Here is a 25,555-nt window from a genome sequence, read left to right on the forward strand (position 1 = left end):
ATTGACTTCTTTGCGGGAGAGTGAGCGTCAGCAGGGGGGTGGGGGGAGGGGGGGTAGAGTAGGAGGGAAAATATGGCGGGTAGTACCGGTGGGAAGGGAGCAGGCGTGTGCAATATGTTCAGCCATGATCTCATTGAATGGCGGAGCAGGCTCGAGGGGCCAGATGGCCTACTCCTGCTCCTAGTTCTTATGTTCTTATGTTACGATGGAAGTATTGAAAGTACGTGGATGTTTGCACATTTTTGCCTTTTTTGCTTCCTTTCTGATGATGTCTGTAACTGTTTATAAAGCCAAAAACTACCTCAATAAAATTGTTTATTAAAAAAAAACAAAGGAAGCCCATAGCCCATGGGCAGCACAGTGGTTAGTACTGCTGCCTCACAGCGCCAGGGACCCGGGTTCAATTCCTACCAAGGATTGCTGTTTGTGTTGAGTTTGCACATTCTTCCCGTGTCTACCTGGGTTTCCTCCGGATACTCCGGTTTCCTCCCACAGTTCAAAGATGTGCAGGTTAGGTAGACTGGCCATGCCAAATTGTCCATTAGTATCCTGGGATGTGCAGGTTAGGTTACGGGATTATGGTGTTAGGCAATGGTGAAAGGGTGAGTGGACATGGGTCGAGTGCTCTTTCAAAGAGCCAGTGCAGACTCAAAGGGCCAAATGGCCTCCTTCTGCACTGTAGGGATTCTGTGCTGCTTTGCAGAGGTGGCCAAAGCTTTCCTGGTGGCATTCAGAAGTAGCTGCTCCTGGAGCAGCAGGGGCAGGTGTTTTATTCAATGGGCGGGATCAGAGGCAGGCGGGTCTTCAATCTCAAACAACTGGCCATTGTGCCAGTTTGCCATCACGATCCCAACCCTGAGCCATTTTAAGAGATCCGTTAGACTGAGATTTTAAAAACATGGACAGCCCCTCATAAAAGGCGGAGCAGGAGGGAGAGTTATGATTAATCCCACATGGGGCCCACCCCACCTCGCCCTGCCCACACCAGTTATGGCTGCCGTGCTATAGCTGCACCGCTGATCACTCCCTGTGATCATGACCCATTTTAAATTTAAAAACCACTGACTTCTTCGGAGGAAGCCCTCTCTCTCCATCACAAAACAGCAGCTCCCAGCTCAGCTGATGGGGCTGCTGATTCGTCAATATTGAAGGGTTCCTCCAATTTCAGAAGCCTTCTTGCCATCATAGAATTTACAGTGCAGAAGGAGCCCATTCGGCCCATCGAGTCTGCACCGGCCTTTGGAAAGAGCACTCAACTTAAGCCCATGCCTCCACCCTATCCACGTAACCCTCACCTAACCCTTTTGGACACTAAGGGCAACTTATCATGGCTAATCCACCTAACCTGCACATCTTTGGACCGCAGGAAGAAACCGGAGCACCTGGAGGAAACCCACGCAGACACGGAGGGAACATGCAGACTCCGCACAGCCGGTGACCCAAGCCAGGAATCGTACCTGGGACCCTGGAGCTGTGACGCAATTGTGCTAACCACTGTGCTGAGTCGGTGACAGTGAGCCTGATCACTAGCCATGAATTGAATCAAAAATGGAAGTGGGCCTGTCAAGAACAAGCTGTGTAGGGTCGCTACCTGGAACTGGTTCCATAGTCAGGTACTTGACCCTGGAATGGAAATCCTGCTTTAAGAAACTAAAAAAACCTTAAAATTTACGTTACAGGCCTTAGTTTGGCCGGGGCTGTTATTGCTGGCTAGCTTCTCCACAACAAACCTGAGCACATAATCTAAGCTGCAGGACTGACGGAGTGCTGCTTTGTTGGAGGTACTATGATTTGGTTGAGATGACAAAGCAGGCCTAGTCTGTTTGCTCAGATGGGTGTGATAAAGCCATTGGTACTATTCAAACAACAGTTCTCCATTCTCATGGCTGATACTTGGTTTTCAACTCACATCACCAAAAATAAATTATCTGGTAATTCATCAATCACTGTTCATTGAATACTGCCATGCACAATCTGGCTGCTACATTTGTCTACTATGGTACAGGCACTCCAAGGACAATTCATTGGCTGTGAGGTCCTCAGGCTGTCCAAGATGCGATATAAACACAGTTTCTTTCTAAATGTTGTCCTGTATAATTGGCTGTAATGGCTCTGTAAATTCAAGCACACTAGACGTTCAACAATCATTTGGCCATTTCTCTGTAGGAACAGTCCAGACGATCAACCATCATCATATTGCAGAGAAACAAGAAACTATAACTTATTGAACCGGTGAACAGTCCAAATGTCGCCTTTTGAAAACATTTTACTTTAGGATGGGATAAAAGGAGTAATTGACAAAAGGGCACACACCAGTAACCCTGCTGCTTTTTTTAGGCTTGCGATGGGCAAATATTTGTACATAAAACCGTGTGTTTTTGAATGCAGTTGTTTCAACATGGGGTCATTGGCTTTCTTTTCTTTCTTCTAAGAACAAGCCAGGGGAAAATGTTTGGTTTCTCAGTCTGCGCATAGGAGCAGATTATCTGCCTCAGCTCTGACATTGATCAGCCTGAGACATCTGTCTTATTTATGGCCTATTGCCCTTCATAAATGCAAGCTTATTCTGTCCATCAGATGACTTCATACAAGATATCATTGGAGTCTGAATACTGAGTGAGTATGATATAATTCTTTATCAAGGTAGATAGTGAGATAGTTTTAAAAATATATTTTATTCAGGCATTTTCATAAAAAACAAACCGATGCAGCAGCAATATTGTTCATTATAAATAATCAACCCCCCCCCCAACTCATGCCCCCTCCTCCTGTCCTGCCTTCCCCATTTTAACCCCCCCCCCCCCCCCCCCCCCCTTTTTGCTGACTCCTCAATCCTTCTTAAAGAAGTCAATGAACGGTTTCCACGTCTGGGTGAACCCATCAATTGACCTCCCCTCAGGACTAACGTGACTTTCTCCAACCTCAGGAATTCCCCCAGACCGCTCACCCAACCCCCTCGCTTTCAGCTGTTCCGAATCCCTCCATCCAAGCATAGTCTCCGGGCGATCAGGGAAGCAAAGGCCAAAACGTCGGCCAAACTCGCCCCCTGGACTCCCAGATCTTCCGACATCCCAAATATCGCAACCTCTGGACCCGGGGCCACCTTTACCCCCAACCTGAGACATTATGTCGCAAACCCCAGCCAGAACCCCTTTCGCTTCAGACATGCCCAAAACATGTGTATGTGATTTGCCAGCCGCCTCGCTCATCGCCTACACCTATCGTGTTTTTGGGATCCTTAAGGGGGAGGGGGAGCAGCCCCAAGTCGTGGTCCACATAGGTACCAACGACATAGGTAGGAAGTGAGATGGGGATTTGAGACAGAAATAAAGGGAGCTAGGGTGGAAGCTGAGAGCTAGAACAAACAGAGTTGTTATCACTGGGTTGTTACCCGTGCCACGTGCTAGTGAAGTGAGAAATAAGGAGAGAGAGGAGTTGAACACGTGGCTACAGGGATGGTGCAGGAGGGAGGGTTTTGGTTTCCTGGATAATTGGGGCTCATTCTGGGGTAGGTGGGACCTCTACAAACAGGATGGTCTTCACCTGAACCAGAGGGGTACCAATATCCTGGGGGGGAGATTTGCCAGTGCTCTTCGGGGGGGGTTTAAACTAATTCAGCAGGGGGATGGGAACCTAAATTGTAGTTCCAGTGTACAGGATGTTGAGAATAGTGAGGTCAGGGATAGGGTTAAAAGTTCGAAAGAGGGCACCGGCAAGCAGGACGCTGGTTTGAAGTGTGTCTACTTCAACGCCAGGAGCATCCGGAATAAGGTGGGTGAGCTTGCAGCATGGGTTGGTACCTGGGATCTCGATATTGTGGCGATTTCGGAGACATGGGTAGAGCAGGGACAGGAATGGTTGTTGCAGGTTCCAGGATTTAGATGTTTCTGTAAGAACAGATGGTAAAAGAGGGGGGGTGTGGCATTGTTAATCAAGGAAAGTATTACGGCGGTAGAAAGGACGCTTGAGGACTCGTCTACTGAGGTAGTATGGGCCGAGGTTAGGAACAGTAGAGGAGAGGTCACCCTGTTGGGAGTTGTCTATAGACCTCCGAATAGTTCCAGAGATGTAGAGGAAAGGATTGCAAAGATGATTCTCGACAGGAGCGAGAGTAACAGGGTAGTTGTTATGGGGGACTTTAACTTTCCAAATATTGACTGGAAATACTATAGTTCGAGTACTATAGATGGGTCAGTTTTTGTGCAGTGTGTGCAGGAGGATTTTCTGACACAGTATGTAGACAGGCCAACAAGGGGCGAGGCCACATTGGATTTGGTACTGGGTAATGAACCCGGCCAGGTGTTAGATTTAGATGCAGGTGAGCACTTTGGTGATAGTGATCACAACTCGGTTATGTTTACTTTAGCAATGGGCAGGGATAGGTATATACCGCAAGGCAAGAATTATAGCTGGGGGAAAGGCAATTATGATGCTATTCGGCAAGATTTAGGATGTATAGGATGGGGAAGGAAACTGCAGGGGATGGGTACAATCGAAATGTGGAGCTTTTTCAAGGAACAGCTACTGCGTGTCCTTGATAAGTATGTACCTGTCAGGCAGGGAGGAAGTTGTCGAGCAAGGGAACCGTGGTTTACTAAGTAAGTTGAAGCACTTGTCAAGAGGAAGAAGAAGGCTTATGTTAGGATGAGACATGAAGGCTCAGTTAGGGCACTTGAGAGTTACAAGTTAGCCAGGAAGGACCTAAAGGGAGAGTTAAGAAGAGCGAGGAGAGGACACGAAAAGTCGTTGGCGGATAGGATCAAGGAAAACCCTAAGGCTTTCTATAGGTATATCAGGAACAAAAGAATGACTAGAGTAAGATTAGGGCCAATCAAGGATAGTAGTGGAAAGTTGTGTGTGGAATCAGAGGAGATAGGGGGAGCGTTAAATGGATATTTTTCGTCAGTGTTTACGCTGGAGAAAGACAATGTTGTCGAGGAGAACACTCAGGTTCAGTCGACCAGGCTAGATGTAATTGAGGTTCAAAAGGAGGAGGTGTTAGCAATTTTGGAAAATGTCAAAATAGATAAGTCCCCTGGGCCAGATGGGATTTATCCTAGGATTCTCTGGGAAGCCAGGGAGGAGATTGCAGAGCCTTTGTCCTTGATCTTTATGTCGTCTTTGTCAACAGGAATAGTGCCGGAAGACCTGTGAGCCTTACTTCGGTTGTGGGTAAAATGTTGGAAAAGGTTATAAGAGATAGGGTTTATAATCATCTTGAAAAGAACAAGTTGATTAGCGATACTCAACACGGTTTTGTGAAGGGTTTGTCATGCCTCACAAACCTTATCGAGTTTTTTGAGAAGGTGACCAAACAGGTGGATCAGGGTAAAGCTGTTGATGTGGTGTATATGGATTTCAGTAAGGCGTTTGATAAGGTTCCCCACGGTAGGCTATTGCAGAAAATAAGGAAGTATGGAATTGAAGGTGATTTAGCGGTTTGGATCAGTAATTGGCTAGCTGAAAGAAGACAGAGGGTGGTGGTTGATGGCAAATATTCATCCTGGAGTTCAGTTACTAGTGGTGTACCGCAAGGATCTGTTTTGGGGCCACTGCTGTTTGTCATTTTTATAAATGACCTGGAAGAGGGTGTAGAAGGATGGGTTAGTAAATTTTCAGATGACACGAAGGTCGGTGGAGTTGTGGATAGTGCTGAAGGATGTTATAGGATACAGAGGGACATAGATAAGCTGCAGAGCTGGGCTGAGAGGTGGCAGATGGAGTTTAATGCGGAAAAGTGTGAGGTGGTTCACTTTGGAAGGAGTAACAGGAATGCAGAGTACTGGGCTAATGGCAAGATTCTTGGTAGTGTAGATGAACAGAGAGATCTCGGCATCCAGGTACATAAATCCCTGAAAGTTGCCACCCAGGTTAATAGGGCTGTTAAGAAGGCATATGGTGTGCTAGCCTTTATAAGCAGGGGGATTGAGTTTCGGAACCACAAGGTCATGCTGCAGCTGTACATAACTCTGGTGCGGCCGCACCTGGAGTACTGCGTGCAGTTCTGGTCACCACATTATAGGAAGGATGTGGAAGCTTTGGAAAGGGTTCAGAGGAGATTTACTAGGATGTTGCCTGGTATGGAGGGAAGGTCTTACGAGGAAAGGCTCAGGGACTTGAGGTTGTTTTCGTTAGAGAGGAGAAGGCTGAGAGGTGACTTAATAGAGACATATAAGATAGTCAGAGGGTTAGATAGGGTGGACAGTGAGAGTCTTTTTCCTCGGATGGTGATGACCAACACGAGGGGACATAGCTTTAAATTGAGGGGTGATAGATACAGGACAGATATCAGAGGCAGTTTCTTTACTCAGAGAGTAGTAGGGGTGTGGAACGCCCTGCCTGCAACAGTAGTAGACTCGCCAACTTTAAGGGCATTTAAGTGGTCACTGGATAGACATATGGATGAAAATGGAATAGTGTAGGTCAGATAGGCTTCAGATGGTTTCACAGGTCGGCGCAACATCGAGGGCCGAAGGGCCCGTACTGCGCTGTAGTGTTCTATGTTCTATCCTCTAACCCCTCAAAAAACCTACTCATCCGCACAGCCGTCATTTGTGCACCGCAAAGTACTTTAAATTGAATAAGGCTTAGCTCTTAGCCTCGCACACAAGGGGGCAGTCAATCCTCGCAGGGTCTCCACCCACACCACGGCCTCCAGCTCCCCACCCAACTCCTCCTTCCACTTTATATCCCCCACCAGGGACCCGTCCTAATCCATCAGCTCCTTGTAGACCTCAGACACCTTCACCTCCCCCATCTCCCCTTTCAATAGCACCTTGTCTTGCAACCCCAAGGCGGAAACCCGGGAAAGGATGGCACCTCTCTTCACGAAATCCCGAACCTGCAGGTACCTGAAACCATTCCCCGAGTAGCTTATATTCTTCCTCCAGGTTCTCCACTTTCGTGAAACTGCCCCCCTGCCCCCGACAAACAAGTCCCCGAATTGCTCAATCCCTACCTGCTGCCAAGCCCAAAACCTCACATCCAGTGATAGTGAGATAGTTGATTCTGAGACTAGAGTCCTGAACCTCTGTAAAGGTAACTATGACGGTATGAGGCATGAGCTGGTTATGATGGACTGGAAAACATTATTAAAAGGAAAGACATTGGACAGGGAATGGCATGCATTTAAGCAACAAATAGGTGAATTCCAAAAGTTGTTTATTCCTATTTGGCCCAAGAGTAGAAAGGGAACTGTGGCCAAATTGTGGCTTACAAGGGAAATTAGAGATAGTTTTAGATTCAAAAAATATGCATACAAATTAGTTTAAAATTCAGCAAAGGTGAAACAAGGGATAGATTAAGATGGGTAAAATATAATATGAAAGTAACCTAGCAGGGAACATAAAAACTGACTGTAAAAGTTTCTACAGGGATGTAAAGAGAGAAAAGTTGATCAAAATGAATGTAAGCCCCTTACAGTCAGAAACAGGGGAATTCATAACGGGGAACAGCCAAATTGCTGTGGGACTAAATTCGTACTTTGCTTCTGTCTTCACAAAGGAAGACATGAATAATGTACCGGAGGTTCTGAGAGACACAAGTTTTAGTGAGGAGTTGAAGGAAATTAATATTAGTAAAGAAATTATTTTGGGGAAATTACTGGGATTGAAGGTGGACAAATCTTCAGGGCCTGATAATCTTCATCCCAGAGTACTTAAGGAAGTAGCCTTAAAAATAGTAGGTCCATTGGTGGTCATTTTCCAAAATTCTTTGGACTCTGCAATGGTTCCTACAGATTTAATGATCAGCTATGATCATAATGAATGGTGGAGCAGGCTCGAAGGGCCGAATGGCCACCTCCTGCTTTTATTTTCTATGTATGTTTCTATGTATGATTGACCTGTCCGGATTTTAAAATCTGTATCAAATTACAAAGAATCACTAGATTTGAATTCCCAATAAGCCATTCAAAGTGCACAATGAATTACAACTGCCCAGATCATAACCTCTTTTGTCACCAAGATTTGTAAAAGTCAAACAGGCCATTTTCAGAAGATAAAAGTTCAAGTGTGATTTCTCTCTGTAAAATGCTTTCTTTATGCCTGCCAAAGTTGACTGCTTGGCATTTTGTGAACTCTGGCTTTTCATACTGTCAGTCTTAAACTGACACTGGAAACCAACATGCTTCTGAAACCAATGCACTCATGCACACATACTCACACAATGATATAGAAAATTACGTTTATTAGGGATACACTGTTCACCAAAGAAGCCACAATAATTTCATAAAAAGCTATGAACTCAACTTGTGCAAGTCTGCACGGTTCACCAATGGCAAAATAAAACCTGATTGACCATGCAGCACAAAAAAGAAATTCAAAGACTTCTCTTGGAGACCTGTAAATGGATGGGTTTTATTATCTATCCCACACCCTCCTTGCAACTTTTTATAAAAATACAGATACTTGAAATTCTGCTCTCGGTTCAATCGACATTCAGTTTTACAGAAATATAAAGCGGAAATGGTGGAAATACTTTGCAGCTCGGTAGCATTTGTGAAAAGAGAAAAAGTTAACGCTTCAAGTTGGCGACTTTCTTCAGAACTGGAAAATGTTACTTTAACATTTCCGAGATCTGATGGAAGGTTATTGACTTGAAAATCCCTACAGTGCAGAAGGAGGCCATTTGGCCCATCGGGTCTGCATTGTCCACCCTGAAAGAGCACTCTACCTCGGCCCACTGCCATCCACGCCACAGTATCCCCAAAACCTAACCTGCAAATCCCTGGCTATTGGGGGCGATTCTCCGAGCCCCGCGCCAGGCCGGAGAATCGAAGCAACCGTGCCACGACGCCCCAGCGCTAGCGCGTGATTCTCCGAGGTGCAGACAATCGGCGCCATTTGCGCTGGCGCGTTTAGCGCGGCGCCGGCCACTGGAATCAGCGAGGCCGCCGAATCTCCGGGGATGGGCCGAGCGGCCGCTCCGACACGACAGAGTCCCGCCGGCGGCGTTCACCCCTGGACGCTGCCGGCAGGAACTCTGCAGTAACGCTCGCCGGGGGGGGGGGGGGGGGGGGGGGGGGGGGCGGCGCCTTCGATGGGGCCTGGCCCGTGTTCGGGGCCCACCAATCGGCTGCCCCCCCCCCCCCCCCCCCCTCCCCGGGACTACTTACCGGCGCGGCCGGCCCCTGTACACCGACCCCATGTTGTGTCGGGGCCGGCGCGCGTAAGAAGTTCCCCGCGCATGTACAGGATGGCGCGGCCCAACTGCACACGCGTAGGATTGAGCAGGGCCAACTGCGCATGCGTGGTACCCAAGACGCCTCGCCCCCGCTAATCGTGCCACGTCCCTGCCAGCCCCCAAGGAGGCCCTAGAATAGGGGTCTGGGAACGGGCACCGATGCAGGAGTAAAACACTCCGGTTTTTACTCCGGCGTCGGCACTTAATTCCCGTTGGGAGAACCCCGCCCATCAAGAGGCAATTTAGCATGGCCATCCACATAAGCTGCACATCTTTGAACTGTGGGAGGAAACCAGATCACTGAGGGGAAGCCCACACGGACACTGAGAGAACATACAAACTCCTCACAGACAGTCACCCAAGGCAAGAAGTGAACCCTGGTCCATGGAACTGTCAGGCATTGGTGCTAACTACTGTGCTACCATGCCATTAACCCAGATACTTCCTCCACAGATGCTGCCTGATCTGCTCAGTATTTCCAGCATTTTTCCTATTTATATTTCAGATTTCCAGCATCCACAATATTTGAACTTGTTTCACTTATACAAAGGTTTTTCACATGAAGTTATATAACCAGTTTGCTGTATAAATGGTCTCCATTGTATAAAGGGTCTCTATTGCACTGAATGGTAAATCTTTCTTGCAAAGGTCATTTAACAGAATATGCAGGTTTACGGTTGGAATCTTAATATCTCAGCAATAAGGATAAACAGAAAAATTCCTTTATTACAAATGTTCCTGGCCATATAAGCAATAATTGTTTTGAAACGGTCAATAATTTAATTTCTGAATGACATATGTAGCTCACTGTTTGAACAGAAAATTAAAGAATAGTCACTTTCGGTATTGGGACACTATGCGGTCAGTAGAATCGCTGTTTTTCTCTGCAATGGGTGGTCTTCTAAAAGAATTGCAATCTCAGAAATTATTCATTTCAAAACTGTATGTTTGTATTTCATTAAAAAACAATGCATGATGGAGAAACACAAGCATTATCCAGCTCTCATTAAAAATATATTGATGTTGTAGAAGAAAACACCCTAAAATTATCAAGAGAATGGTATCCCACAGCTCACTGAAGTCATACATTAGGTGCAGTTACATCAAATAATGGTTCTGCATTCCAAACCAAGCAGGTTCTTTGAAAATACTGCAGTCCTGTGAGGGCTCTTCTCCGGCTCTCGCCTAAAAACATTGTATAATGTATAATCTTTACAGCGAGGGATTTTTCATTACCAATATTTGGACTTCTGATGTTATACACTGAAAATTTCTTTTATCTTGCATTTGCAGTTTGTGGCTTCACCTTTCCTCTGAACTGCACAACTAATAAATAATGAGAGATGCAAGCAGCACTGAGGATTTTCGAAATCTGTTCACAGATTCTGAAATTAACCAGTTAAAAACTGGAAATCTCTTTAGGAAGCGATTGTTTTGCTGGAGCTTTTCTTTCAAACATAACTTAAAACAAATTACTCAAATTTATGGAAGTGTTGAAGGATACTCTTGTGTATTGTACCTTTCAGTCCAATATGTAGCCAACTCTCCCTGCACATGTCCATATCTTCAGCCAGCAAGGAGAGCAACAAATACCTGGTGAGGGAGCATTTCTCAAGGAACCTAAATACAATTTCTCTGAAGAGTCTCGACACCAAGTAAATCTAAATATTGCAGACACTCCGATCAGTCCCACAGTTTGATCTGCCCGTCCCAGCCACACGTGATGACTTTGGATGTTTCATGTGGGTGCCAGATTGCACTAATGCAGACCTTATCATGTGCTTTGATTCGACTGTAAAGTTTGGTCGTTTTCCAGTCCCAGATATTCAGTTTTCCATCAGCATCTCCTGAGGCAACATAGCTGTTTATATAAAAAGAAGTTTAGAGCACATGGAAAAACTTGTTTCAAAAAACGAGTCAAAAGACTAGGATATTGGTTACTAGATATATTCTGACACACACAGGCATTAAATAAATAGTGACCCGGGACCTTGGTGTTGTGACGCAGCTGTGCCAGTCACTATGGACCTTGCTGCCTTTCTATAAAATTAATTTATGTGGATGTACTGCATGTAAATTTAGCCAACAGTCTAATTCAGAATTTAAATCTGGATGTTTAAGGATGTTGTGAGACGAGCAGCTCCATGAGGGTAGATACCTAGTGATGCAAGGCACAAGAAACTTCAAGAACAATGCACTATGTTAAGGATTTTCACAATAACATGTTACTGATCTGAAGCCAATCGCTGAACATTAACTATGTGTTCCATTTTCACATTTGTTCCAAACAGCAACAGTTAACACAACGTTCAGACAATTGTCTGACACACAACATGCATTTCAATGGAAAATTGAATCCTTAGTATGTCTGCTAATAAATATCAGGCCAAGGAATAGACATTTAATTTGTGAGTAGCTGTGAAATAGAGAGCATGATTTCACCCTTTATCCAAAGGTCAGCTTAGTTCAAGCTTTAAACACTGCAAACCATACCAGCCTCCCCGAACAGGCACCGGAATGTGACGACTAGGGGCTTTTCACAGTAACTTCATTGAAGCCTACTTGTGACAATAAGCAATTATTATTATTACCTACGTCACTGAAGGCCCAATCTCTCAATCTTGTCCCTTGCCTGAAGTGTGGTGTGATCCTCAGGTTAAATCACCACCAATCAGCTACCCCCTTCAAAAGATAAAGTAGGCTATGGTCATCTGGCGGCTTTACTTTACTTCCATGGAGCTATTAGGTATGAATTTCCAAAATTTTGATCCAACAATGAAGAAGGAACAGAGATATATTTCCAAGCCAGGATGGTCTGGGACTTGGAGGGGAATTCTGAGGCAAGTGCACCCATAATTCAGCTGACCTTGTCCTTCAAAATGATAGAGGCTGCAGATTCGGATTTGGCTGTTGAAGAACCGTTGTTGAGTTGCAGTCACATTGCACGGCTGGTGCAGGGGGTGAACATTTAAGGTGATGGATTGAATTACAGGATTGTTGCTGCACGGAAGGAGGCTATTTGGCTCTTCGTGTCTGCACTGGCTCTCCAAATGAACATCATGGGCTGGATTCTCCATCAGTATGATCCTCCGTCTTGCCGTCAGTGCACTCACGCCCGTGGAGTTCCCGATGGCGTGGAGGTACCCATGTTGGGAAACCCCATTGGTCGGCTGCCGGGACGGAGAATTCCGGTGCCGGCAGGGGCGCAACGCACCAGAAAATAGGTGTGGCGGGATGGAGAATTCCGCCTTATGACTTGCTTCAATTCAAATAATCATCTAACGCCTCGATTGAACCTGCATCCACCACACTCCCAGACAGTGCATTCCAGGCCCAAACCACTCGCTGTGTGAAAACGTTTTTTCTCACATTAAATTTGCTTCTTTTGCAAATCACTTTAAATCTGTGCTCTTTCATTCAGAATCCTTTTACGAGCGGGAACAGTTTTGCTGATCTGCTCTGTCCAGACCCCTCATTAGTTTGAATATCTCTATCAAACCTCCTCCTCAAAGAATCTCTACTGTGCAGAAGGAGGTCATTCAGCCCATTGAATCTGTACTGACCCTCTGAAAGAGCACCCTACCTAGGCCCATTTAACTACCCTTTCCCAGTAACATCCCCAGACACTAAGGAATAATTTTATCATGGTCAATCCACCTAACCTGCACATCTTTTACTGTGGGAGGAAACCCATGCAGACACGGGGAGAAAGTGCAAACTTTGCATAGACAGTTAACCAAGGCCAGAATTGAACCCAGGTCCCTGGTGCTGCGAGGCAGCAGTCCGAACTGCTGTGCCACCCTCCTAGCCTTCTTCTCTCCAAAGGAAACAGTCCCAACCTCTCCAATCTATCCTCAGAATTAGGTGTTGATCAAGCTTGACTGTTGTTGAAGCTGTATTCATCCAGGCCAATGGGCAGTTCTCCATTACTTGAAAAATATATTAAAATACAACAGTGAAATGGAACTGAATTCACCATAAACAAAAGTCATAACTGATAAACTCACCTCATATCAGGTGAAAAATCCACCTGACAGGCATAACCTGCCACCATATGGCCCTTGAAGATTTTTTTCTTGTTCAGTCTAAATCTGTTTTGAGCTCCAAAGATTAGAATTTGGTTGTCCATTGATTGGCATGCCAGCCACTTGCCTAGAAAGGAAACAAAGACAGCATTGACCAGTTTTTTTTTTAACAGGCATGTAAACATTTGTTGGGTATATTTATCCAGGTTGACCCAAGATGGGATGTACACGTAAGTTCTATTTGGTAAGGACGCTAACAGCCAAGTGTATATTCTTTGTAAGCTGTAATCCATTCCCTCTCAAGCAATGATCTTGTAAGCACTGTTCATTCATTTGCCCTGTCCCTCTCAAGTGATGATCTTGTAAGCACTGTTCATTCATTTGCCCTGTACTGGACTACAGGACACCTGTATTGGTCAAGTGGACACAAAGCAGCAAATGCAAAGCTATTGAGTGTTCAGAAAAGTGCTGCAAAGTTATTCTTGGGCCTAATTACCATAGTTACTTTGATGGTTTACACAAGGGCAGCACAGTAGCATAGTGGTTAGCACAATTGCTTCACAGCTCCAGGATCCCAGGTCCGATTCCCGGCTTGGGTCACTGTCTGTGTGGAGTCTGCACGTTCTCCCCATGTATGCGTGGGTTTCCTCCGGGTGCTCCGGTTTCCTCCCACAGTCCAAAGATGTGCAGGTTAGGTGAATTGGCCATGCTAAATTGCCCTTAGTGTTGGGTGGTGTTACTGGGTTATGGGGATAGGGAGGAGGTGTGGGCTTGGGTAGGGTGCTCTTTCCAAGAGCCGGTGCAGACTCGATGGGCCGAATGGCCTCCTTCTGCACTGTTGATTCTATGATTGTATGAGCTGCGGTTTGGAGATACTGGAGATCAGACACGATTAACGCTGCCAATCTTTGGTGAGAACATTGCCGGTCTCTAAACTTTGTTATTTGTTACCTGCAGACATGATGCCACAGTGGATACCGGCTGTGGAACTGAAAACAATCAACTGAATTGAGAGGTAAAATGGCAAGATTTAAGAATAACCCAATGCACGTCCACACAACAAACTGTAATGACTTTGAATGCTGATAACTTAAAGAGCCTAATCTGATGATCGGCACATTCTTCTGTTCTGTTCTTTCTACAATGTTTTGTATTTTTCTTGGATGGTTGATAGTAAAGCTATTGGCCAGGATAGAACATAGAACAGTACAGCACAGAACAGGCCCTTCGGCCCTCGATGTTGTGCCGAGCAATGATCACCCTACTTAAACCCATGTAACCCGTATACCCGTAACCCAACAATCCCCCTATTAACCTTACACTACGGGCAATTTAGCATGGCCAATCCACCTAACCCGCACATCTTTGGACTGTGGGAGGAAACCGGAGCACCCGGAGGAAACCCACGCACACACAGGGAGGACGTGCAGACTCCACACAGACAGTAACCCAGTCGGGAATCGAACCTGGGACCCTGGAGCTGTGAAACATTGATGCTAACCACCATGCTACCGTGAGGCCCCCAAAATATAAACTGAGATTTACCCGCTCAGTTTATATTTTGGGGGATGGAAGTTGATTTTTAAATAAATAAACCTATAAATTGAAATTAGTAAAAACAATTACTTTTTAATGCTCGTTATAAACTCCTGCAACTACCAACTTCAAATTACTTTCAAAAATAATGTTTGAATTTTTTTACCTCCCTCTATTTATTTTTCATAAACTTGAGTAAACAAGTAAGGGGTGGGAGAAGGGATATATGAAATGTAAGCAGCCTAAATGCGAACAGAACAAGGGAATTTAGGAATAATGAAGGCAGAAGAATAAATAAGAGTTACAGTTACAGCAACCATTCAGTGTCAATAATAAAACAAGAGCTGGAGGCAATTGTATGTTCCAGAGGTGCAGGAGGCCATTTGGCCCATCGTGCCTGCACCGGTCCTCTAAAGAGCATTCTACCTCAGCCCACTCCCTCGCCCTATCCCTGTAACCCCGCACATTGATCATGGCTAATCCACCTAATCTGTACAACTGGAGCAGACATGGGAAGAATGTGCAGATTCCATGCAGTCACCCAAGGCCGGAATTGAATCCGGGTCCCTGGCGCTATGATGCAGCAGTCTTAACCGCTGTGCCACCAAGTACATAGTAGGGATTACTGGGGCATGGCTACAGATAAATCAGGATTTATCAAGAAGTCAGCATGGTTTTATGAGTTCTTCGAAGATGGAACAAGCCAAGTATATACAAGCCAAGCCAAGACGATAGGGATCCTGTAGATGTAGTATATCTGGATGTCCAGAAGGTGTTAAATAAGGTGCCATACAGAAGGTTAATACACAAGGCTAGATCACATGGGTTTAGGGTAATTAATTAGCTGTGACGGAAGACTGGCTGACGGACAGAGTCAGGATAATGGTTAATTTTCTGGATGGCAAGACGTAACTAGCAGGATGTCGCAGGGTTTGGTTCTTGGACTCCAACGATTTATAATCTATATTAAAAACTTGGATATAGATATAGAATGCTCTATAGCTATATTTTCAGGTGACACTAAAATAGGTGGGACAGTAAGTTGCAATGAAGAAAAATAACCTTACAAATGGATATAGATAGGTTAGGAGAGTGGGTCAAAATGTGGCGGTTAGAGCTTAATGTGGATAAGTGCAAGATCATCCATTTTGGTCAGAAAAATGGAAAGGCAACTTATTATCTAAATGGGAAGACTTTGGGCTTCTCAGGTGTAGAGGGATCTGGGTGTCCTAGTGCATGAGTCACAGAAAACTAGCATGCAGGTACAGCAGATAATAAAGAAAGCGAATGGATGTTGACATTTATAGCTAAAGGAATTGAGTATAAAGGTAAGGTAGTGTTGTTGCAACTGCACAGGGCATTGGTGAGACCACACCTGGAGTATTATGCACAGTTTTGGTCCCTTTATTTGAGGAAAGATGTAGTTGCATTGGAGGCAGTTCAGAGGAGGTTCACTAGTTTGATTCCAGAGATGAGGGGTTTATCTTATGAAGAGAGATTGAACAGTTTAGGCCTATACTCTAGAGTTTAGAAGAATGAGGGGAGATCAAATTGAGGTATACAAGATGATAAAAGGTACGGATAAAGTAGATGTGGAGTAGATACTTCCTCTTGTGGGGCATTCTAGAATGAGAGATCACAGTCTCAGGACAAGGGGTAGCAAATTTACAGATGAAGAAACACTTCTCCCAAAGGGTCGCAAATCTGTGGAATTCGCTACCCCAGAATGCAGTGGATGCTCTGACAGTGAGTAAATTTAAGGAGGAGTTAAACAGATTTTTAATTAGTAATGGGTTGAAGGGTTACTAAGAAAAGGCAGAACGCTGGAGTTGAGGCCACAATGAGATCAGCCATAATCGAATTGAATAGTGGAGCAGGCTAGAGAGGCTAAATTGCCTATTCATGCTCCTAGTTCTTATGTTCTAAGAAATAACTATGCTGTCTAATTCCACCTTCCAGCTCTTGCTCTGTAGTCCTGTAGGTAACAGAACTGCCAGCACAAATCTAGCATTCTTGATTAATAAGGGGATTTCTTGATTATTAAGGGATCAGAGATTATGGGGAGAAGGCAGGAGGATTGAGTTGCGGAACATATCAGCCATGATTGGATGGCGGAGCAGGCTTGATGGGCTGAATGGCCCAATTTAGTTCCTTTATCTTATGGTCTTACAACATATTTAGAAAAGATAGAGGAGGAAAATGGGGAGATGGAGTAGTTGTACTTATTTAAGATAACATAATGGTGGTGAAAAAAAGGGACGCAGTCATCAGCAAGTCAAAAGTATAATTTATATAAACAAGTTAATAAAGGATTGATCACACTAATAGGTGGAATTTACAAACCACCTAATGGTGGAAGGGATGTGGAGCAATAGATTATGCAGACAGATTATGGAATTCAGCCAAAAATCTAGAATAATAATCACAAGGAATTTCCACTGACCTGATATTAAACTGGACAGAAGAGGTGAGTAAAGGGGATCAGGTTTTACAAATACAAAGTTTATAAGATTGTTAAGTTTTGGAACTGTCTTTCTAATTTAGGGTAAAATGGAGGAGTGAATGGGGTCATATGACTTGCTCTGAATCTTTCGTGACAATAAGCTTGGGTGGCTTGGTTGTAAAGGTTAAAGGGCCCAGGTTGCTTCACTGAGAAGGTGCAAGATGTTCACAACTGTAAACAATGACCACAGCCATTCTGCTAACGGTAGTCAGCCTTTCAGTCTTCAAGAGTTGAATATTATAGCACGTTTCGGAGGATGGGACTCGCACCCAGAAATGGGTGGATTGCTAACTCTAATCCCTGCCATCATCATCCGCTGTATAATATGGCAATCATCCAGCTTTCGTCTGCAGGGTGGGTTTTCAGTCTGCAACATCACTATATTGGTGTTCCTCGCTCAATTCGAGATGGAGGGCGGGATGTGCAGTGGCTGAATTCAAAGGCCATGACCTGGAAGGAAATTATGGTCACTCATGTAAAGAGGCACCTGGCATGATTCAGTGTCAGGTGCCCCTGCCAGTTACTGCAGTTGAAAGCAAGAAGGAAGCTTTTGATTTCTGCAAACAATTCTGAGGAATTGAATGAAGTATTATTAATTTGAATGATGTCTGAAATTCTTCAGAGGCTTAAAATTAAGTGTTTTTGGCAGGGAACATTCTGATCATTTATATAATGTTAAAATCTGGATATTGAGCAACTTATTTGTTTTAACATGTTTTTCTCCATAGATGGCCGAGAGTAGGCGGCAGAGGGAAGAAGGTCCTGAACCATCCTGGTGACTTTCTCTGAGCTCTCCTCAAGGCTATGTCAATGAGGCGTGAGGTTCTAATGCCAGTGGACGGGAAGAGAAAACTTTTTAAAAAATTTGTTCATGGGTTGTGGGCTCGACTGGGCCAGCATTTATCGCCCACCCCTGAGGGCGTTTAAGAGTCAACCACATTGCTGTGAATCTGGAGTCATATGTAGACCAGACCAGGTAAGGATGACAGATTTCCTTCCCTAAAGGACATGAGGACACTCCCTCAATCATCTGACTACATGGATGGAGGTTACCACTGAGGTCATCAACACGAGCATGGTACGTTGAAGTTGGAGGCAATGCTGAAGAGACAAAATGACCTTTTGAGAAATGCTATGTTCTATGTACACAGAAGGTACAAGGAAGGCTCGAGTCTCGAGTACCTCAGAGGCGAGGCAGCATTATACCTAAATGACACTGCCTGTGCTCTCTGTGAAGTGTCACTGTGGTTCCAGGAGGGATGGGCCTTGGCCGTAGACTTGTTAAGACTTAAGGAAGGTATAAATCTCGCTGCTAATAATTGTGCAGACTATGCTTTCCCCAGTGCTTGAACCAGTGTTGAAATTAAAGTAATAAAAACAAATGCTGGAAAAACCCAGCAAAGAAAAGTCATGTAGACTCAAAGCGGGATTCTCTCATAGACGAGATTATCCATCCAGCAACGTCGGAATTGCAAAACGCGATCGGGCAGCGAGTCACACGTTGGCCAAAAATCGAGGCCGGCACCGGGTGCCCAATGGAATGCCATATTGCCTTGACAGCGGCGTGAATACGTTTCAGGTCACACCCTGGCGTGCCCATGCAAATTGTACAGTCAAGGCCATTGGCATATCATTAATGTGCCCGACTTGGCATTCATCGGGCCTCCCGCGATACTTCGCCTTTGGCAGGCGGAATTACTAATGGCGAGGTTCATTTGTGGTATTTAAAATCAGGAACTGGTCACAGTGGTTGCTGAGGAAGAGACAGCGGGTACAAAAAGTGTCCAACATTGCTATAGTGTGCTGATAGTTGTGCCGCTGGCCAGGGGGCGTCTGCCCGGGCCGGGGAGAGTAGCGGGGGTTAGCCAGGAGATGGGCCACGGGGTTGGGGTGGCCGGGCATGGATCAGCCTACAAGGCAGATATGCGGCTGCATATGCCGCTGACTCCCTGATGTGAACTTAGTGCCACAGGTCATGTGGGTGTCTCGACAGGCCTCCCCCCTAGGTACCCTCTGGTCCCAGCCGACCCATCAATGGGGTGGACGTGCTCCAGCGCAATCGGTTCCATCTTCTTGGCTGGGATGAGCAAGTGTGGGGAGTGGACTGCTTAAATGCCACTCCTGCTTATCAGGCTCTCCAGTGCGGTTCCCGACCCTGTTGTATCACATGCTGGCATTGGAATTGTACTAGTTCCACGTGCCGTTGGTGTCAGCCCATTAGCTGGTCTTGAATTGCTCCGGGACCGGCGCCGCTTTCAGGGCCATAAAACACAATTTAGCCCCGGTGTCAGCACTTAGTCTCTCAAATGGAGAATCCCATTAACTCTTTTTCTCTCTCCACAGATGGAGGAGGTTCACCAGGATGTTGCCTAGTATGGAGGGTGCTAGCTATGAAGAAAGGTTGAGTAGATTAGGATTGTTTTCATTGGAAAGACGGAGGTTGAGGGGGGACCTGATTGCGGTCTACAAAATTATGAGAGGTATGGACAGGGTAGATAGCAACAAGCTTTTCCCAAGAGTGGGGGTGTCAGTTACAAGGGGGTCACGATTTCAAGGTGAGAGGGGGAAAGTTTAAGGGAGATGTGCGTGGAAAGTTTTTTACGCAGAGGGTGGTGGGTGCCTGGAAGGCTTTGCCAGCGGAGGTGGTAGAGGCGGGCACGATAGCATCATTTAAGATGCATGAAAATGAAAATCGCTTATTGTCACGAGTAGTCTTCAATGAAGTTACTGTGAAAAGCCCCTAGTCGCCACATTCCAGCGCCTGTCCGGGGATCGGGAATCGAACCGTGCTGCTGGCCTGCTTGGTCTGCTTTAAAAACCAGCGATTTAGCCGAGAGAGCTAAACCAGCCCCATGACAGATATATGAATGGGCGGGGAACAGAGGGAAGTAGATCCTTGGAAAATAGGCAACAGGTTTAGATAAAGGATCTGGATCGGCGCAGGCTGGGAGGGCCGAAGGGCCTGTTCCTGTGCTGTAATTTTCTTTGTTCTTTGTTCTCCACAGATGATGCCAGGCCTGCTGAGGTTTTTGGGCATTTTCTGTTTCTATTTCAGATTTCCAGCTTCTGCAGTATTTTGCTTTTATTGAAATTAAGCTGCCTGAGAATAAGAATAAACATCATAGCATTTTCACTTCCCATTTTAGGAAGAGCAGGCACAAATGCTTGGGAGAGAAACAGGACTAGAGGTGATGTGCCCAACCTGGCAATCCTCTTGCTGTTGTCATCCATGTACTGGAGGGCTTGATTGGCAAGGGCAAAATTGGAGGAAGGCCTCGGGCTGGTAGATTTTATGGGTTTCATCCAAATTTGGTACACAGAGGGGGATAGGGCCAGTAGGAGGGTAAATTATGCCGAGCATGGCTGCATGAATTATACACAAATGGCTTATGCATTCAAAGGCTGGGATGATTCCTGGTAGAAACTTTGTGGGTATGTTATAAGTGGTTTAATGGTTGCAAGGTGTCATATCTCATCATCCATATAGTGCTAATGATGTTGAATCTTGTGTCCTTGCATATCCCAACACTCTTTCTTCCATGTATCCTGCGCAGGTGAACCACTTTCTCCTGACCCTACCAGCCCTGAGGGACTGACACTAACCTTTGAGGGTGTAGGAAGCCTCAATGGTGTAGCATCATATCTTGCCTCTGAATTAATCACCAGCGCGGGTACTGGCACCTCGGCAGGGATTAGCACAGCCGAATGAGGGCAAGCACAATTTGATAAGGACATCTCGCGCTTGCACATGCAGCTGCTGGAGAGTGTGATAGAGTCGCCCTTGGGAAGTCAGAGGAGTGCCGGGGTGATCCAGTGACTATGTCCGAGTTGGATGATGAGCCTCTGGCATCATCTGTAAGGCAGCAGATGCTGGAGATCCAATGCGAGGTGTGTGGAGGTTTGGCAGATATATCAGAGGGGTTGTGTGCTCTGGCCTTGACTGTGGTATCTAATCAGGCCATATGTTCTGCAGCAGTCTTTGTAATGCCAGGTTTACACCATGGACAGACCGGCGAATGTCCTGGAGGGGCAAACCGTCTCTGACCTGTTTATCATCGTCCTCTGAGTTCAGACATGCAGAGCCAGGGTGACAGGGAGCCTGGACACTGAACCAGCTCCCCGGATCTCACAGGATGGCAGGGAGGCCCAATCATCCTCGTGCCAGTGAATGACCAGCAGCTGCTGCCATTTCAAAGAACCTCTCAGGGCAGCCTCGGCTCCGCTTCATCATTAGCACAGTCCACCTCAATTTCCATGGCAACTCAGCAGGGTCCTCAAAGCCTCAGCTGCATAGAGGACGTCTGCTGAAGTCATCCATGGCAAGGGATAAACACATCAGCAGCCTTTCTCCAGCAGGTGACGGTTGGGGGGGGGGGGGGGGGGGGACTAAACTGCAGCACATGGAGAAGAAAAGCTCTACAGCAGTCACAAACCAGGTCACGTGTGCGTTCCACCAATGGCCATTTGCCATTTGTTAACAAACCTTTATATATTATCCGTCATGCGCAGGTTAACTATAATTAATTTACGAGATGTTGGAAGAAAAGATTCATGCATGTTCAGTCATGAACGTTGGGCCAGATGCAACCATGCCTAAGGTATCGATATGGTGAGTGTGTGACAAGATTTTCTCAGTTTTAACTCCAAAACCAGGTACTTGGCTCCTCCCTTTACAGCTGGATCCTCGACTTCCTGACAGACCACAATCATTAAGGATAAACAACAACACCTCCTCCACGGTAGTCCTCAATATCGGGGCCCCTCAAGGCTGCATAGCTAGCCCTCTTCTATACTCCATAACACATGTAACCGTGTGGCAAGATTTGGTTCCAACCCCATCTACAGGTTTGCTGATGACACGACTGTAGCGGGTCAGATCTCGAACAACGATGATTCAGAGTACAGGATGGCGATAGAGAACCTCGTGGCGTGATGTAATAACAACAATCTCTCCCTCAACGTTAGCAAAACTAAAGAGCTGGTCATTAACTTCAGGAAGCAAAGTACTGAACATACACCTGTCTGCATTGATGGTGCCAAGGTGGAGATGGTTGACAGCTTCAAATTCCTAGGTATGTATATCACCAACAATCAATCCTGATACACCCACGTCACGCCACGGCCGCAAAAGCACAACAGTGCCTATACTTTTTCAGGACACCAAGGAAATTCGTCATGTCCACATTGTTTCTCACTGAGTTTTACAGATGCACCATAGAAAGCATCCTATCTGGCTGCATCACAGCCTGGTGTGGCAACTGCTCAGCTCAAGACCGTAAGAAACTGCAGAGTCATGAACATAGCCCAGTCGATCACGCAAACCCACCTCCCATCCATTGACTCTGTTTACACCTCCCACCCGGGTTATTCTCTTTTCCAACCTCTTCCATCGGGCAGGAGATACAAAAGTTTGAGAACACGCACTAATAGATTCAAAAACAGCTTCTTCCCCGCTGTTACCAGACTCCTGAATGATTCTCTTATGGACTGAATTGATCTCTTCACACATATTCTCTACTGAGTAGTACTAAACTCTGTATGCTCACCAGATGCCTGTGCCTATGTATTCACATTGTGTATTCATCGCAAGTCCTATATTTTTTCATGTACGGGATGATCTGCCTAGACTGTACGCAGAACAATACTTTTCACTGTACCTCAGTACACATGACAATAAATCCAAATCCAAATCCCAGATCATAGTGTAGATAGAATGACTGAGACACAGCAGTACCTGCATCTCAGAGGGCAAGAATGCCGATTTATTTGAACCTCTGCTGCATTAAGGCCATCCATGTTTCCCAGCCATCGAAGCAGGCCTTTGAACTTCTCCATCAGCATGTTCCTTCATCTCTTTGACCTTATCAGCAGAGTAATGGCCGCTATCTTGCATCTCCCCTTCCTCCAAAGCATCCTCACTCTGAAATGCGAGATTATGGAGGGCACAGCACATGCTGGCTATAAGTGAAAATCTGCATGCCGCATATAGCAATGCTCCTCCTGATATATCCCAGGCATCAGAACCTCAAATTTAGCAGCCCAACTGTTTGCTCCTCTTGACGTCTGGTTCTAGGGACCTTCAGTCGTTATGAACCATCTCTTCAAAGGGTAACCCTAGTCACCCAGGAGCCAATCATCCAGTGCATCAGGTCTGTTAAACATGTCTGACACCTGGGCGTTCCAGAGAACGAAGAAATCATGGTTGCCCAGGTACGTAGTACAGACCAGCACAATTCTTCAACTGCGGTCACATTCCAAATGGACATTTAAGGAATGAAAGTTCTTCCTATTACAGGGCTTGCCTGCTGGAGATTTTATAGCAGCGTGACTGCAGTCGATTGCTCCCTGAATTTTGAGGAAACCTGTGATCGGCACAAATCTCTGGCTTGTTGAAGTTAACCGTGGAAGTCCATCGACAATGCGATGTGCTGACCTGCCCATGGTACATTTCATTGATAAAGACTAATGCAGTGGCTGCATAACGTCACTGAGGTCTCCACAAGCAGTCTGAAAGGATCTGGTGGCAAAGAGAAAGGTTACTGTGGCTCTGTGGTCTCAGACATTTGAAGGTGACTCATTCTCTGCCTATATACTCAAAATTCTTGCTTGGTGCCTGCTTTCATCAGCTACTTGCTCAAGTGTTGGTCTATCACCCTCATGCACCACCAGTGCATCCTGCCCCTCACCATCAGGCCTTCTCCTCCACCTGTGTCTCCCATGAAGACCATTAACCCCCATGGTCTTAAAACAAAACAGGCTGAGATGCAGATGTGGCACGAACTGCACTTTCCTGCAGGCTTAGCCAAGCCTCAAAATAGCAAAGGTATCCTTCATTCCAATAGGGATGGAGACAGAAAGCAGGAAACTATAGGCCAGTTAGCTTAACATCTAGCATAGGGAAAATATTAGGAGCTATTACTAAAGATGTTATAACAGGGCACTTGGATAAATTCAAAGTAACCAGGCAGAGTCAACATGGTTCTGTGAAAAGGAAATCATGTTTAACCAATTGATTGGAGTGCTTTGAAGAAGCAACATGTGCTGTGGATAAAGGGAAACTGGTGGATGTACTGTACTTAGATTTATGAAAGGCATTTGATAATGTGTCATGCCAAAGGTTACTGCAGGAAATAAAGCCCATGGTGTAGAGGGTAACATATTGGCATGGATAGGAGATTGGCCAACGAACAGGAAACAGGCATAAATGGGCCATTTTCTCATTGGCAAGATGTAACAAGTGATGTGCCACAGGGATCAATGTTGGGGCCTCAATTGGATGGGTTGACCTATGAGGAAAAGGTGGAAAGGGTAAGGCTTGTATCCACTGGAGTTTAGAAGAGTAAGAAGTAACTTTATTGAAACATATAAGATCCTGAGGGGTATTGATGGGGTCAATGTGGAGAGGATATTTCCTCTTGTGGGAGAATCTAGTATTAAGGGCTGCTGGTTAGAAATAAGGGGTCACCCATTTAGGACAGAGAGGAGGAGAATTGTTTTCTCTCAGAGGGCTCTGAGTCTTTTTCAGAAGGCACTGGAAGTAGAATCTTTGAATATTTTTAAGGCAAAGGCAGATAAATTCTTGATAAGGAAGGGGGTGAAAGGTTATGGGATAGGTGGGAATGTGGAGTTGAGGTTGCAATCATATCAGCCATGATCTCATTGAATGGCACAGCAGGTTTGAAGGGCCGAGTGGCCTACCCCTGTTGCTAATTTGTATGTTCGCATCCCCTCAAAACACAGCTTCCAATAGCAAATGATAACAGCACTCACAGCAGCCTGAACTACTGAGGTCAAACACAGGCCCTAGCTGGTGGTTTTTAACCCACCCCTACAATCACAATAGGGCAGCACGGTAGCATATCGGTTAGCCCAATTGCTTCACAGCTTCAGGGTCCCAGGTTCGATTCCCGGCTTGGGTCAGTGTCTGTGCGGAGTCTGCACGTTCCCCCCGTGTGTGCGTGGGTTTCCTCCGGGTGCTCCTGTTTCCTTCCACAGTCCAAAAATGTGCAGGTTAGGTGGATTGGCCATGCTAAATTGCCCTTAGAGTCCAAAATTGCCCTTAGTGTTGGGTGGGGTTACTGGGTTATGGGGATAGGGTGGAGGTGTGGGTTTGGGTAGGGTGCTCTTTCCAAGAGCCGGTGCAGACTCGATGGGCCGAATGGCCTCCTTCTGCACTGTAAACTCTATGAAATCTGATATCTATATATTATATTGTTCTCAGCACAGGTTATTCCAGTTATTTGCAACTTTAACAAGCTTAACAATCCAATTCAAATCAATTTGTACAAGGTGAGTGGGCTTCCAATTT

General features: G+C 45.7%; 1 protein-coding gene and 1 long non-coding RNA gene across 2 annotated transcripts in view; one reads left to right on the forward strand and one right to left on the reverse strand.

Moving 5' to 3' along the window:
- Window positions 1-10,111: 10,111 nt before the first annotated feature.
- The window catches only part of cdc40 (cell division cycle 40 homolog (S. cerevisiae)), a 203,538-nt gene continuing 188,094 nt past the window's right edge, over window positions 10,112-25,555 (reverse strand). Inside the window, exons 10-11 of the mRNA XM_038801008.1 lie at window positions 13,191-13,335; window positions 10,112-11,044 (exon numbers count right to left, since the gene is read on the reverse strand). Of these exons, the coding sequence (XP_038656936.1) occupies window positions 10,867-11,044; window positions 13,191-13,335 (323 nt within the window). The 3' untranslated portion in view covers window positions 10,112-10,866. The remainder of the gene's footprint in view (window positions 11,045-13,190; window positions 13,336-25,555) is intronic.
- Window positions 13,423-18,658, forward strand: LOC119967102. Its single transcript, XR_005460918.1, has 3 exons — window positions 13,423-13,452; window positions 14,166-14,223; window positions 17,976-18,658. It is a non-coding gene; the product is annotated as an uncharacterized LOC119967102 (long non-coding RNA).

Source organism: Scyliorhinus canicula, chromosome 6 (genome assembly GCF_902713615.1).
Source record: "Scyliorhinus canicula chromosome 6, sScyCan1.1, whole genome shotgun sequence".
Classification (NCBI taxonomy): Eukaryota; Metazoa; Chordata; class Chondrichthyes; order Carcharhiniformes; family Scyliorhinidae; genus Scyliorhinus; species Scyliorhinus canicula.